The sequence below is a fragment of the Thamnophis sirtalis genome, unplaced genomic scaffold (assembly GCF_051295495.1).
Source record: "Thamnophis sirtalis isolate CommonGarterSnake01/CBP01778 unplaced genomic scaffold, rThaSir2_p1.2 scaffold_6, whole genome shotgun sequence".
In the NCBI taxonomy this organism is placed as follows: Eukaryota; Metazoa; Chordata; class Lepidosauria; order Squamata; family Natricidae; genus Thamnophis; species Thamnophis sirtalis.
Window position 1 is genome coordinate 63,666,332 of NW_028261386.1, and position 14,300 is coordinate 63,680,631.

The 14,300-nt window shown below is 43.3% G+C and overlaps 1 protein-coding gene across 1 annotated transcript in view; it reads left to right on the top strand.

Moving 5' to 3' along the window:
* AHCTF1 (AT-hook containing transcription factor 1) overlaps window positions 1-14,300 on the top strand; it is a 54,719-nt gene that overhangs the window by 16,992 nt on the left and 23,427 nt on the right. The window contains exons 8-16 of the mRNA XM_014052311.2: window positions 5,552-5,702; window positions 8,809-8,941; window positions 9,029-9,210; window positions 10,484-10,545; window positions 11,759-11,887; window positions 12,179-12,269; window positions 12,367-12,456; window positions 12,596-12,736; window positions 13,359-13,463. Of these exons, the coding sequence (XP_013907786.2) occupies window positions 5,552-5,702; window positions 8,809-8,941; window positions 9,029-9,210; window positions 10,484-10,545; window positions 11,759-11,887; window positions 12,179-12,269; window positions 12,367-12,456; window positions 12,596-12,736; window positions 13,359-13,463 (1,084 nt within the window). The remainder of the gene's footprint in view (window positions 1-5,551; window positions 5,703-8,808; window positions 8,942-9,028; window positions 9,211-10,483; window positions 10,546-11,758; window positions 11,888-12,178; window positions 12,270-12,366; window positions 12,457-12,595; window positions 12,737-13,358; window positions 13,464-14,300) is intronic.

The following is a 14,300-nucleotide window of genomic DNA, read 5'->3' on the forward strand; positions in this document are numbered from 1 at the left end:
CCCGTTCCCCTGGCGAGGGAGGGGCCAGCCCTGGGCCCAGCAGGGCCGCGACCAGGGCCTCTACTAGTAGGCCTCGAGCCTCATCTACTGTTCGGGATAAGTCGCACAAGCGCAAGGACAAGGCCAAAGTTCCCCCCAAGGCATCTGGGGCTCCCATTTCTTCCCCTCCGGTTTTGGTTCAGCAGCCTGTGTCTCCGGTGAGGGTTGTTGAGCAGGGTTGGTCTCCTGATATTCAACTTCCCCAGGGCCCTATTCCCGAGGTAGGGGCTTTCGGGCCTCGTTCTCCCCCAATTATTTCGGAGGCTAGTGGGGCTTCTCTTCGTTCGCCCCCACGCGCTGGGCCCTCTGCCACGTTCACCCCCACGGCTGCAGGCCTCAGGCCTCTGGAGGGCCAGGATTTGGGCCTTTCTGCTGAATTCTACAGCATGATCTCAGAGGCTATTTCCAGAAGGGTGGATGCGGAATTAGCGCGTAGATCCCAGGTCTCCAGGCCTACTCTGGCCTACTCAGGCCTGGCTCCCCAAGCAGTACAAGGGGATTCTTCCATTCTGCAAACTGATCCTCCTTCCCCTTTACACTCTGTGTTTAGCGCACAATCTCCCCTAGTGGAAGAAGGTGAAATCCAGGATAGGGAACTCTCTGGTGACGAGGGCCTTCCTGTGGACCTGCCTCCGCCCCCTGGGCTTTTCAGGCACACTCTTTTCAAATCCCTGCTATACAAGGCCAAGACTACCACCCACATGGGGGAGGCAGTTTCTGCAGAAAGTGCTGCTGTGGGCCTGGATGCCACCGAGCGGCTCTTTGCTGAGCAGGTGGCTCTGCAGGATTTTATCCCATCTCCCAAGCTTTTTCTTGATTTAATCCAAAAGCAGTGGGATGAGCCGACCGCGGTTAAAGCCCCTGGGTCTGGTGATAGGAAGCTTTTCACATCTTCCCCAGAGTTGGAGGCCCTCCTGCAGTTTCCCACAGTGGATGCTCCCATAGCGGCTCTTGCTTCACCGGCATTAATTCCTTCTGAAATTTCGGAAGGATTGAAGGCCGAGGACCGCAAGGCCGAATCGGTCCTTCGCAAGACTCATCAGGCAGCAGCGTGGGCCTTGCGATCAGCCACTGCAGCTTCCTTCTTTAATAGGACTTCCTTAGTTTGGCTGAGACAGCTACAGGAAAGGCTGGATCCGGAGGAACTGCGCCTCCATCAGGATGTCACCAAACTGATAGCGGCCCTAGAGTTTTCTGCTGATGCCACCCTTAGCGCGGCGAAGTTTGCTTCCCGAGCCGTGGCTTCCAATGTGGCCTCTCGCCGTTTGCTCTGGCTCCGCCACTGGCAAGCTGATATCAAATCCAAGTGGCGTCTAGCATCCACGCCCTTTAAGGGCGGGGCCTTGTTTGGTTCAGTGCTGGATCCAATTCTCATTGAGACTCGGGACAGACGTAGGGTGCTTCCCTCCACAAGTGCCCGTGTGGCCAGAAGGCCACAGCCTTATGGTAGGCGGCAGCCCTTTCGGTCTGGGGACTCGGGGTTTACCTCTGCCCCCTATGTCCCCAACTATACCAGGGGGTTCTCCCAGGCACAGGACCGTGGCCAGGACCGAGCCGGGGCCAGAGACAGGGGGCGCCAGCAGAGTCAGGCGCAGAGTAGACGATCATTCCGAGGAGCGGGCAACCGATCCTTTCGCAGATACCGCTGACTCGCAGGAGGTAGGGCCCATAGGAGGACGTCTCTTGGCCTTCGCCCACCGGTGGGCGGAGCTCACGTCAGACGCCTGGGCCCTTCAAGTAGTGAGTTTGGGTCTCACGCTAGAATTTCTATCCATCCCCCCGAGGAGGTTCATCAGGTGCCCTGTGCCCAGGTGCCCGTCAAAGCGGCGCCTTATGGACACCGAGATATCTCATCTTCTCACCATCAGGGCCATAGAGCAAGTTCCCAAAGGGCAGGGAGGCCTAGGGTTTTATTCCATCTTGTTCCTAGTACCAAAGAACTCCGGGGGATGGAGGGCAATCCTAGATTTGAAACAGCTCAATCAGTATATCAAATACCAAAAATTCAAAATGCACTCTCTAAAGAGCATATTGGCTTCCATCCGCCAAGGCGACATGATGACTTCCATAGACATCAAAGAAGCGTACCTCCATGTGCCCATTCATCCGGCACATCGGAAGTTCCTGCGGTTTCACTTCAACGGCCGTCATTATCAATACCGGGCCTTGCCATTCGGCCTCTCCTCTGCCCCGCGCACGTTCACCAAGCTTCTGGCAGTATTGGCAGCCTCCCTTCGCTCAATTCCAATACGCATCAATTGTTATTTGGACGACGTGTTGGTGCTGTCGTCCTCTCGAGATCAGGCCCTCCGAGACCTACAGGTCACGATGGACGCATTGCGGGACCATGGCTTTGTCCTCAATCTGCCCAAGAGCCACCTGCGCCCAACCACGTCCCTCCTTCATCTGGGGACCACCATCAACTCGATGTCGTGCGAGGTTTTCCTGTCCCCGGAAAGGAGGCAGAGCATATACCGCCTAGCGCATCATGCGCTATCCCATCGGCGAGTACCGCTGCTGTCGCTTTCCAAACTGCTAGGGAAGATGATCTCCTGCATCAGCGTGGTGCCCTGGGCCAGGTTCCATGCGCGTCCTCTCCAGTGGTTCCTGCTGCCCTTCCAAAGAGCGCATACCAGTCATTCCCACATCAAGGTGCAGCTCCCGAGCAAGGCCAGGCGGTCCCTGCATTGGTGGATGTCGTCCAGGCTCCTCAGGGGATGTCCATTCAAGGAGCCGGACCGCGTTCAAGTTACAACAGACGCCAGCTTATTCGGATGGGGGGCCCATGCCCTGGACAAGGTGGCCCAAGGTCGATGGTCGGATCAGGAGCTGGCGAACAGCATAAACTGGCTGGAGTTGCGGGCCATCCGTCTGGCTCTCCTGGAATTTCGGGACATTGTATCTCATCACCATGTGTTAATCCTGACCGACAATGTGGCCTCCAAGGCCCACATCAACCGCCAAGGGGGAACGCAGTCCAGAGCTCTGATGCTGGAAGCGGAAAGGTTGTTCCATTGGGCGGAGCCCAGACTCTCATCGATCCGGGCGGAGCACATCTCGGGCGAAGCCAACACTCAGGCGGACTGGCTGAGCAGAGCGACTGTGGATCAAGGGGAGTGGCAGCTCCACCCCATTCTCTTCCAGGAGCTCTCTCGCCGCTTCGGCCTGCCCGAGGTGGATCTGTTCGCTCACCCGCGCAACGCACAACTTCCCCGGTTTTACTCCCGATACCAGGCTCCGGGGGCGGAGGGGGTAGACGCTCTACGCAGCCGTTGGCCGGCCGGCCTTCTCTATGCCTTCCCTCCTCTCCCGATCCTTCCGTCGGTCATTCAGAAGATATTGACAGAACAGGCGGAAGTCCTGCTGGTCGCTCCAATGTGGCCCAGACGTCCCTGGTACGCAGACCTCGTCCATCTGTCCGTTTCGCGTCCTTGGAGGATCCCGGACGACAAGATTCAGCTCCACCAAGGGGCTCTCCGGCACCCGGGCCCTCAGCTGTTGCAGTTAGCCGTGTGGCACGTGAGCGGGAGATGCTAGCGGCCCTCCACTATTCAGACGAAGTCATCTCTACAATTCAGGCGGCCCGTCGCCCGTCGACTACCCGTATTTACGAAGCTACCTGGCAGGCCTTCTGCCGCTGGTGCCGACGCACCGGGGTCGACCCCATCAAGGCCTCGGTGCCCCAGGTTCTGGATTTCTTGCAGTCCGGCCTCAACAAGGGGTTGGCACCAAACACACTTCGCCGTCAGGTCACAGCCTTGTCAACGGTGGTCGGGGGTGGCCAAGGCCGCTCCTTATCCCAGCACTTGCGAGTTCGAACCTTCCTTAAGGGTGCTTCCAACTTACGACCGCCGACGGTACATCGTTATCCCACGTGGGATTTGACCTTGGTTCTCAGGGCCCTTACAGCTGCCCCCTTCGAGCCTCTACACTCCATCAGCCTCCGCTTGCTGACACTCAAGACGGCTTTCCTGGTGGCCATAACATCGGCCAGGAGGGTGTCGGAGCTAGCAGCCCTTTCGGTTCGTGCGGATCTTTGCATCTTCCACCCGAACAAGGTAGTGCTTCGTTTGGATCCGACCTTTCTTCCAAAGATAAATTCATTGTTTCACAGAACTCAAGAACTTGTCCTGCCGGACTTCTGTCCTCACCCGTCTCATCCGCGGGAACGTCAGTGGCACCATCTGGATGTGCGCAGGGCTCTTCGTCGCTATGTGAAGCGCACGGCGTCGTTCCGAAGATCGGAGGCCCTGTTCGTCTCCTTCCAGCCATCTTCAATGGGACAGAAGGTGTCCTCCCACACCATCGGCCGATGGTTGAAAGCTTGCATTGCGTTGGCGTATGACACCCACTCCAGACCGGTTCCAAGGCGAATCACTCCTCATTCCACCAGGAGTGCGGCCACCACAGCGGCCTGGGCGACGCAAGCGTCCGTGGAAGAGATTTGCAGGGCGGCCACTTGGGCATCCCCCTCGCCTTTTATTCGCCACTACAAGATTGATGTCTTCGCCTCGGCCGAGGCGTCCTTTGGGCGGAGAGTGTTGCAAAGGGTCCTTCCGTCTGCGGAGGAGCCTGACCAGCCTAGCTCCCGCCCTGGGAGTTCATTGCTTTGATATATCCCATGATTGGATTCCCGGAGCAGCACACAGGAGAATGACCGTTGTCTTACCTGAACGGTCCTTCTATGGGTGCTGCGAAGGGAATCCAAACCCGCCCGCGGCTTCGGCTGGTCAGGGCTCCATTTGACTGTGACTAGTTACTGACTGGACTTGGCTCCGTAGTGCCGGATGACTTGCGGCTTATTGAGGATTGACATAATGCTTCTACGGCGGACTTCGTAATAAGAACTGGAGAGGAAGCGGAAGTCCAGTCAGAGGAGGCGTAACTTTGATATTTGCATACTCAGTCTCAAGGCTAGAAGGCTAAGTTAACCCATGATTGGATTCCCTTCGCAGCACCCATAGAAGGACCGTTCAGGTAAGACAACGGTCAATCCAACAGTATTTCTTCATTTAAAATAACTTTGGTTCATTAATCAAGAGATATATTGATCTGTGAACTACTGGGAATATATAACTTGTAATTTGATTGTTTTAATTTTATGGAAAATAATTTAGAATCAAAGTTTTGCATCCTGGGAGAAAACACACATATATCCTCAAAGTTCTAATAGGTTTTTACATTTTTATTTAAAGAAACATTGCCACTTCTCTACTACTGAATGTTCATGACAATTAGGCAGGGTTCAGTATGCTTCCTGCTTTTAATGGAAACAGTTCTTTATCTTTCACTTCATTCTTAAAAATTGTCAACACCATTGATTAATGGTGTCTTAAAACTGTCAGCACCATTGATGGAAAGTTGTCATTCAGGTAATACTTTTAAGACCAAATTTTTTAATCATAATTGAAAAGTGTTTTTCAAGTACCTAAGTTGTTAAGCATTTGATATTAAGAATTGAAGTTCTCATGTTCTTGATGAGATACACTGATTTGATATAATATTTTTCCAGGGTTTGGAATACTGTGAAGAAAGGTACAGTCTGGACCTTACAGGTGGGGTTTCCTCTTTGAGAGGACAGCCTAGCAATACCAAATTAATCGGTTGTCAAACTATAGAAAAATTTCGAAGCCATGTTGACAGAGAAGATAGTATTAATGAAGGTTAGTATTGTAAACATCACAGCTAATAATGAGAACTTGTTATGTCAGGTTCAAGCCAGAATTATACTATTTGTTACTGCATAAATGTTGATTAATTTTTATGTCCTGCTTAATTCTTAGTAATAATTTGTGGTATATATTTCATTATGAACAATCTAGACACATTTTGTGAAGTTCTATATTAGAATCAGTACTTTGACCAAAAAAAATCACTGAAAAGTATGTATGCATCCACAAAGACATACAACATTATATCTAATATAAAAGAGTGCCCTTCTGCTTGCACAGTTGAGCTTTCTATTGTTCTTCCTGTATAGGGCATTGTGTTCCAATGTCAAACTCCCAGATCTGGTATGGAGAATGGGGAGAGGAACAGAATTAGGATTTTTATTGCATTATCAAGCAGAATGACATATTTAGATCTGACTGAGAACAACTAAATGAGCTATTTATGGCTTTGGCAGTTAGAGAATAGAATGACAGACATAGCTGCACTTTCTGAACAGATCAATAAGTAACATAACTATATTTTCCAAGAATACTTAGTAGAGTTCTGTTACATCTTTTAGACACAGGAACATCAATGCAGTGGGCTTGAGAATTGCACTAATGCCTTGGGGGAATGCTTTCCAGCAGTGCAAGATATGATGGGTGGTACAACATTTTCCCTTTCACTCTGCTTGTGTCATCACATTCACTCATGTCCTTTTGTGCACTAGTCTGGAAATAGTCTATATTAAATTATTATTAAATTAGACTATATTATTATTACATAGATCAGATCTTTTCAACCATAAAAATATTGGTGAACATAATCTGTGGTATAAAATGGTTCTTCAAGGAGAGAAGATGATTTCCAATTATAGACGCCTTGCATGATGTACAGTAAATGGGTCTATAAGCCAAAATCTAGTTGCCCATGGTAATCATTGAACAATCTAGCTGACCAACCACATTCAATGTATAGTCCTCAATGGAACTGAATCTATATGGAGCGAAGTATGCAGTGGGATAACTTCAAAACTCTGTTTTAGGCTCAGTGCTCTTCAACATCATCTGCAATGATTTGGATGAGGAAATAGATGGGGAACTCATCAAATTTGCAGACAACACCAAGCTGGCAAGAATAGCCAACACTCCAGAAGATAGACTTAAGATACAGAAGGATCTTGACAGAGTTTAACATTGGGCACTGTCTAATAAAATGAAATTCAATAGTGAAAAATGTATGGTTCTACATTTAGACAAGAAAAACCAATTGCACAGGTATAATATAGGTGCTACCTGGCTCAATAATAGTAACTCTGAAAGGGATCTTGGAGTCCTAGTGGGCGATAATTTGAGCCAGCAGTGTGCTGCAGCTGCCAAAAAAGCCAACACAGTTGTTGGCTGCATTAAAAGAGGGATAGAATCAAGATCACATGAAGTGTTAATACCGCTTTATAAGGCCTTGGTGAGACCATTCTTGCAATACTGATTCCAGTTTTGGATCACCACAATTTAAAAAAGATGTTGAGACTGTAGAAAGATTGTAGAGAAGAGCAACAAACATGATTAGGGGACTGGAAGCTAAAATATAAAGAACGGTTGCTGGAATTGGGTATGTCTAGTTTAATAAAAAAGAAGGGGTGACATGATAGCAGTATTGCAATATCTAAGGGGTTTGCACAAAGAAGAGAGAGTCAAGCTATTCTCCAAAGCACCTGAAGGCAGAACAAGAAGCAATATATGGAAACTAATTAAGGAGAGAAGACATTTCCTGACAGAGCAGTTAATTAGTGGAACAACTTGTGTTCACACCAGAAAGGTCCAACACTGAAAGTTTTAAAGAAGAGATTGTAAATGATTAGACAATCATTTCTCTGAAATGGTATAGGGCAGCAATGGTGAACCTTATTTGGCTCGCGTGCCATAAGGCAGGGGGGTTGTGCGTGGGCGTGTCGCACCCATAATGCAATGTGCAACACCCCCCCCCCCAGTGCACATGCATGCATGAGGCGCTCCCCCCATTTTTTGCATGCTTTTTCTGCCCTCCCCAGGCTCCAGAGGCTTTATAAGAGCCTGGGGAGGGTGAAAACAGCCCCCCCTCGATGCCCTCCAGAGGCTTCAGGGACCTTCAGGAGGCTTCCCTGAATTCTCTGGGGGGCTTAAATTGAACCTATGAGGAAACCAAAAGTCCGTTTCCGAATTTCCGGTTTGCCTGTAGGGCGATTTTTTTCCGCTCCAGAGGCTTCAGGAAATTCCTTTCAGGAGATTCCCTGAAGCCTCCGGGGGGGGGGGGTGCTCTTTTCACCTTCCCCAGGCTCCTATAAAGCCTCTGGAGACTGGGGAGGGCAAAAAATGGCTTTAAAAAAGGCTGAACGCCTGCCATAGGTTCGCCATCCCGGGTATAGGGTTTCCTGTCTGAATAGGGGGTTGGACTTGAAGACCTCCAAGGTCCCCTCCAACTATGTTATTCTATTATCAAAAAGCTTCAGATGGTCATAGCTGTATATATTTCATCTTTTACATAGTAATTCAATAGCATTTTATCATTCAGTTTTGATAGTTATTTGTTTTCAAGCATTAATCCTTTAAGTTTATTTTATAACAACAGACTAATATTTGGCAAAAATTAAATAAATTATAGTCTGTATAACCACTACTTCTCACATAAAAATGTAACTGGACATTGACATGAGGTTTTTTGCTGCAAATATCACAGTCCTCTTTTTTTAAAGAAAAAAATGAAACTTTCTACCACTTTCTGCCACCTTAAATGAATAACCATCTTTGAAAAAAATAAATATTTTTGGATATGTAGGTTTTTGGTGAAGGGTTATAAAACTCTAGTTGGGTTAGGTTGGATTTTTTACCTTTAGCAAAGAAAGGTAGCTGAGAGCAAATGTCACATGCACTTATATTCATGGACTCTTAGCTTGGATTGGACTAAGTAATAAATTAGGACTGCATGACATTCAGAGATTGTACATACCCACATATTTTATTATGTTGCGTGGCTACCTCCTGAGATGTAAAAGAATATAAATCTATTCCATAGGATTGAATTGGTATCATTTGTAGTTGCCTTTTATAGTAATTCCATTGCCTTTTCTTTTTGATCCAGTTACATCGCCTGATACAAGTGTATCCATCTTTAGCTGGCAAGTGAATACCTATGGTCAAGGCAAGCCATCTACCTACTTAGGTATTTTTGATATAAATCGCTGGTATCATGCTCAGATGCCAGATTCATTAAGGTAAGTGATAGTTTATTATCACAAAATTTCAGAAAGAATAAATTTTAATACTGTCAGATTTACTACTTCTTTGTCTGTTTTCTTAAGGCCAGGGGAATTGTTACACAATTGTCCATATTTTGCATTATGGTCTTTGGATGCGATGGTGAGCATCACCTCTCCTAATCATATTTTGGATGTCTTGGTACATGAACGAAGCTTTACTCGGGGAGTGCCTCCTTCTTATCCTCCACCTGAACAGTTTTTTAACCCAAGCACTTACAATTTTGGTAAGTGTATTATCAACTGCTTTTATGGGAGCATTCTGAAGTTATTGCATCCACAATATACTTTCGAAATATTGCTGTGATGGCCTTTCCAGGCACAAAAAGCAGGATAAAAATCTAATAAGAATAATGCACATTCTGCTGCAGTAGATCAAACACTGCCATTAATTTGTATGTCAGCTGCAGGAAAAGTGTTGTGTAAAGCTCAGATTTATTCTTAATACAGTTGTATTAAGAATAATACAAGATAATTGTATTATTATACAGATAATCCTCAATTTACAACCATTTGTTTAGTGACAGTTTGAAGTTACAAAGGCCCCCCAAAAAGTGACATGATCATTTGTCACACGACTGTTGCAGCAACTCCATTGTCACATGATTAAAATTTGGAGTCTTGACAGTGACAGTGTTCTGGAGTTATGTAGCCATCTTTTGCGACCTTCTGACAAACAAAGTCAGTGGGGAAGCTAGATTAACAACAGTGTTCCGAACTTAACGACGATTCATTTGACAACTGTGGCAAGAAAGATCATAAAATGGGGCAAAACTTACTTAACTGTCTTGCTTAACAACTGAAATTTTGGGCTCAACTGTGGTTGTACCACAAGGACTACTTGTATATGAAATGCACATTGCTGCATTTTGATAAAAAATATTAACATCCTAGGGTTTCCTTTGGGTAGTGCTAGTGATAAAAAGTATAATGCTTTTACACTACACTTAATGTTTAATGTCAACTGTATTATTTGTTATGCTCTGCTCCAGGGAGTAGCATTTAATTTTAAATTTAAATGTTGGGATTTGGGTATGGGCAGACCTTAGTACTGGAAAAGCTACTCTCTCCCTTTCTCTTTAAGCCAGTGCTCTTTCTCCTTATATTTTCTTTGTGTTGTGTACCTAACTTTTTTTCCCCAAACCTTTGTCCTGCTTCTATTGTACAGGAGCAAGAAGTTGATATACTAGATCAATACTGTAAAAGTAGTAGCATGCTGGGGAGCCACCATTATCTCTAACTTGGTTTTAAAATGATTGAATATATATTTCAAGAGCCAGACTGATTCGTAGAATTAAATTATAGTCCAATGTTTAGGATAGAGACCTGGATGTAGGCTGACAGAATTTAACTCTTCATCTTATACAATTATTCCCTCTACATCAGTGCCCTTACGTAGGACAGCAATGTTGAAATAAAATTGCTGGAAAGTTTCCCTCCCCCTGTTATAATACCAATCATTTGCTCCTCATTATTCTAATGAAGAACTCTGTTCCATAGATGTCACTTGTTTGCTGAATTGTGGAATAGTTCATATGTCTTGTACAGGATTTCAAAAAGATGTAAGTATTATTTGTTTACTGCTATTTTACAGTATTCTGTTTATGTATTTTCTTTTTCAATTGATAAACATGAATTAGCTTTACTTTGGAAACTTCATTTCTAATACCTGTCTTTAAAAAATCTAGTGGTTTAATAGTTATTTGTTGATTTTCATTCTAATCCTGCAGAGCCGGTTTGGTCTAGTGGTTAAGGCATCAGGCCACAAATCAGGCGACTGAGTTCTAGTTCGACATTAAGGCTTAGGTGTCCTGGGCCAGTCATTCTTTTAGCCCTCAGGTGAAAATGAGTATGTCAATTTCTGTCGCAACCAATGGACCAACATTTTGTTGATATGGGAAAACAACCCTGGAGCTTACAATGCAGAAGTTACAATTTTTTTATATGCCTGCTTACACTTCTCATTATATATGCTGAGACCAGAACCTACCACTTCCTTTAAAAATGTTTACTTTCCCATTTTTAAACATTTTACATATTTTCTTAACTGGTACAGGTAGTCCTTGACTTATGACCACAGTGGATCCTGCCCATCATGATTGTAAATCATGATAGTTGTAACATGAGTCAGTCACTTGACTCATCTGGTCTTACAGTCTTTCTTGCAATAGTCATTAAGTGAATCATCACAGCTATTAACCAGTGGTTCGTTATGGGCACAGATTACCAAAACCTGGAAGTGAATGCCATTTTTTTTTTAAAAAAAGTTGTAAAACATCATGGGACTGTGGGATGCTGCAAGTGACCATAAATGCAGCCTGGCCACCCAAAGTGTGGCAATTTTCAGAATTTCAAATCAGATCATAAATACTCTATCCCAGTAGGTTTCTCAGAACTTTGAACAGTTGCTAAGTGACTAGTCATAAGTCATGGACTTACCTGTATTTGGAATCAATTAAAAAGTATTTCTTAAACTTTTATGATTTTTTTTGTACCAGAGTACACAGTTTTTCAGAGACACTTGAATAGCACACAAGCTTACAAGTTACAGGGTCTTGATTGCTACTATCCTGCCAGTACCCAATACGGTCACATTTATTTCTTATAGTTTCTTTGCTCGGTATAGAGAATATGGAATAAAATTAATAAATATAATAATTTATGTGTCTTTAATTGAACAAGAAATGTTAATTTTAGTAATGTTCCAGTGTTTAGTAATTTTCCAGTGTTCTACAGACAGTTTGTCCTAATGCAAAATTGTTTGATTAATTTCAGACATTGCATTTCTTAAAAAATTCTTCCTGTTCATTAAATGAAACTATTCCTGAGGGTTATAATAGATGTCTTATAGCTGGTTTACTATCTCCAAGATTTATTGATATACAGTCAACAAGTCTGAGCCAGGTAAGTTTATGTTGAAGATATGATTGAAAATATACAGTCATTCTGTTCGTTTGATTCTTAAATTTTATATGCTGCCTAATTGAATTGGGAAATAGCATTTGATATAACAAAAATTTCACAAGGAAAATGAGGTTTGTGAGCAGCCTCAGTGTGTCCATATTGCTAACTGGATCCCTCATGTCGGTTGTTATGCAGCTACAGATGGATTGCATTTTAATGCTGAAATTGTGAATTACTGATGCCATGAAATGCTGAGATAACTGCCTTTTGTTTTCTTTTTGATTTTTTTAGGAAGAGCAGTTTGAAGCTGTGTTATCAACTGCTATCCAGACAAGTTCTTTGGGACTCCTTACTAGCTGCATCAAACAATGGACTGCTGAAGGTAAACATAACCTTCAATAAAATTATTGAATTATTATTGTTCAATAAATTATTTTGTTAAAGTAACTTCTATAATTTCTGCTTTTTGTTTTTTAAAGAGCAACCAGATTCTGCACCCAACTTGCGTTTTGTTCTCGAATGGGTATGGAGTAAAGTTGTTAAAACAAAAGAAGACTTCATTTGTCTCTGTAAGTAATAGAATGTGCTTTGAAACAGTGGAAATCAACATATTGCATACAGAAATTACTCGGTAATTGGAGTTAATTGTTTAAAAACATGTTGAATTCTGACCCTTAACTAAATTGTCAAATCTCTTATTTTTTTAAGGTGCTCCCTTATTTGATGGGTCATCTAACTTCATTGATTCACAGACTCTACAGTCTCTCCAGCGCTGTGAGTTGCTTCTTAGCAACCTTAACACAGTGTTAAACTATTTTATCATGGAAGCTCAAGAACTGACTGAAAAAGGTATGTAAATGTCATAAAATTTAAGATGCACATTTTATATTACCTTTTAACAAATAGGAATCTTACATTCGTCTTCATGTATTTGTATGTTCAGCTATTGTATGATCATTTTCCCCTTTGAATTAGAAAATTAAAAAAACTTGATTTGGTCTCCAGATACAAAGTTAAAAGAAAGCTTGATTTATTATCTCATTCTTAGTATAGTGGAAATTTTATATCATTTCCTTTTATCGATTCCATAACCACTTGCAGGGTGGAGTCTGGCAACTGAATGTAGCTGAATGTTTACTAGCCAGATGCCCTTCCTGTCACCAATGCAGAGTTATATTCAGCAGATATATTCTCAACATGCCCAGACAGAGAAATATCTGCCTCTACCTAGAATTGAACTCATAGCCTCCTGATTGTGAGGAGAGAGCTCCACCTCTAGGCTACCTCACAACTGGTGGAAACTTAATATCCTGTACAGATAATTTGTGGCTGTATTTGGATTAAAGCTAGAATGCTTTTACAATCATGAATGAGCTAAATGATCCCTCTAAGATGGCAATTTATTACCCTTACCTTGTCAAGGTTACATGAAGCTTTTTTAAAAAGCAAGTGTATGTTCTTTTTTTTTAAGGCATTACAGATCTAACAAACAAACAGGTTGTAACCAGTCTCCTTTCGCAGTATTTACAAGTGGTCATCTGGTTCTGTCGATCCAATCTCCTTCCAGAAAATTTAGGTAGGTCTCCTTCAGCTATCATATCTCATAACAGGCTATTTCCTATTTTATTACTAGTGTATGTCTATTTCATATTGAAAAGTTAACATCATTTTGAAAAGGCTGATTTCTAAAAATCTAGATTTCAAATATGCACATTCAGAACTCAGAAGAATCTGCTTTTTCATTGCAGTTTGTTTAGAACCTTTTCATCTTTGCTGTCACTATTTATTACATGTGTTTCATGTTGAATCAAATTTGATTCAAAACTGCTGAAACTATTCTTTTTTCTAAAGGCAACTGTTTATGCTTGTAACCAATTTTCCAGAAGCAAGAATGAGAAACAGAAATTTTTATTTTATTTCCTTCCTTCCCTCCGTCCCTCCTTCCTTCCTTCCTTCCTTCCTTCCTTCGTTTCTTTCATTCTTTCTTTCTTTTATGGAATATTAAAAATACCTGCTTTCAAATATTAACAGGATTAATCAGGGGTACTGGGTCATTATTGCTTTTTACTGCTAATAGGTTTGTGCACTGTGGAGATATGGACACTTCACAGCAATGCTAATAATCAGAAATCTACTTTCCTAATATTTTTTTTAATTTCTTCAAAACATAATCAATAGGGGGCAAGTAGTTGTGTCTTAACTTCTCAGCTACATTGCGGTTAGCCAGTATAGATGTCATAGTATTTACACTTATTGTATTTTTCTAAAATGTTAAACTATGATTAAGACAAAACATATATTAGTGCATGAGAATATCTTGCCATTAGTATTTCTGTACAACTTTCATTTTACTTGCATTCTCAGTTACAATGTTTTGAAGACTGGCTGGATTGCATTTTCAATATCTATGCTA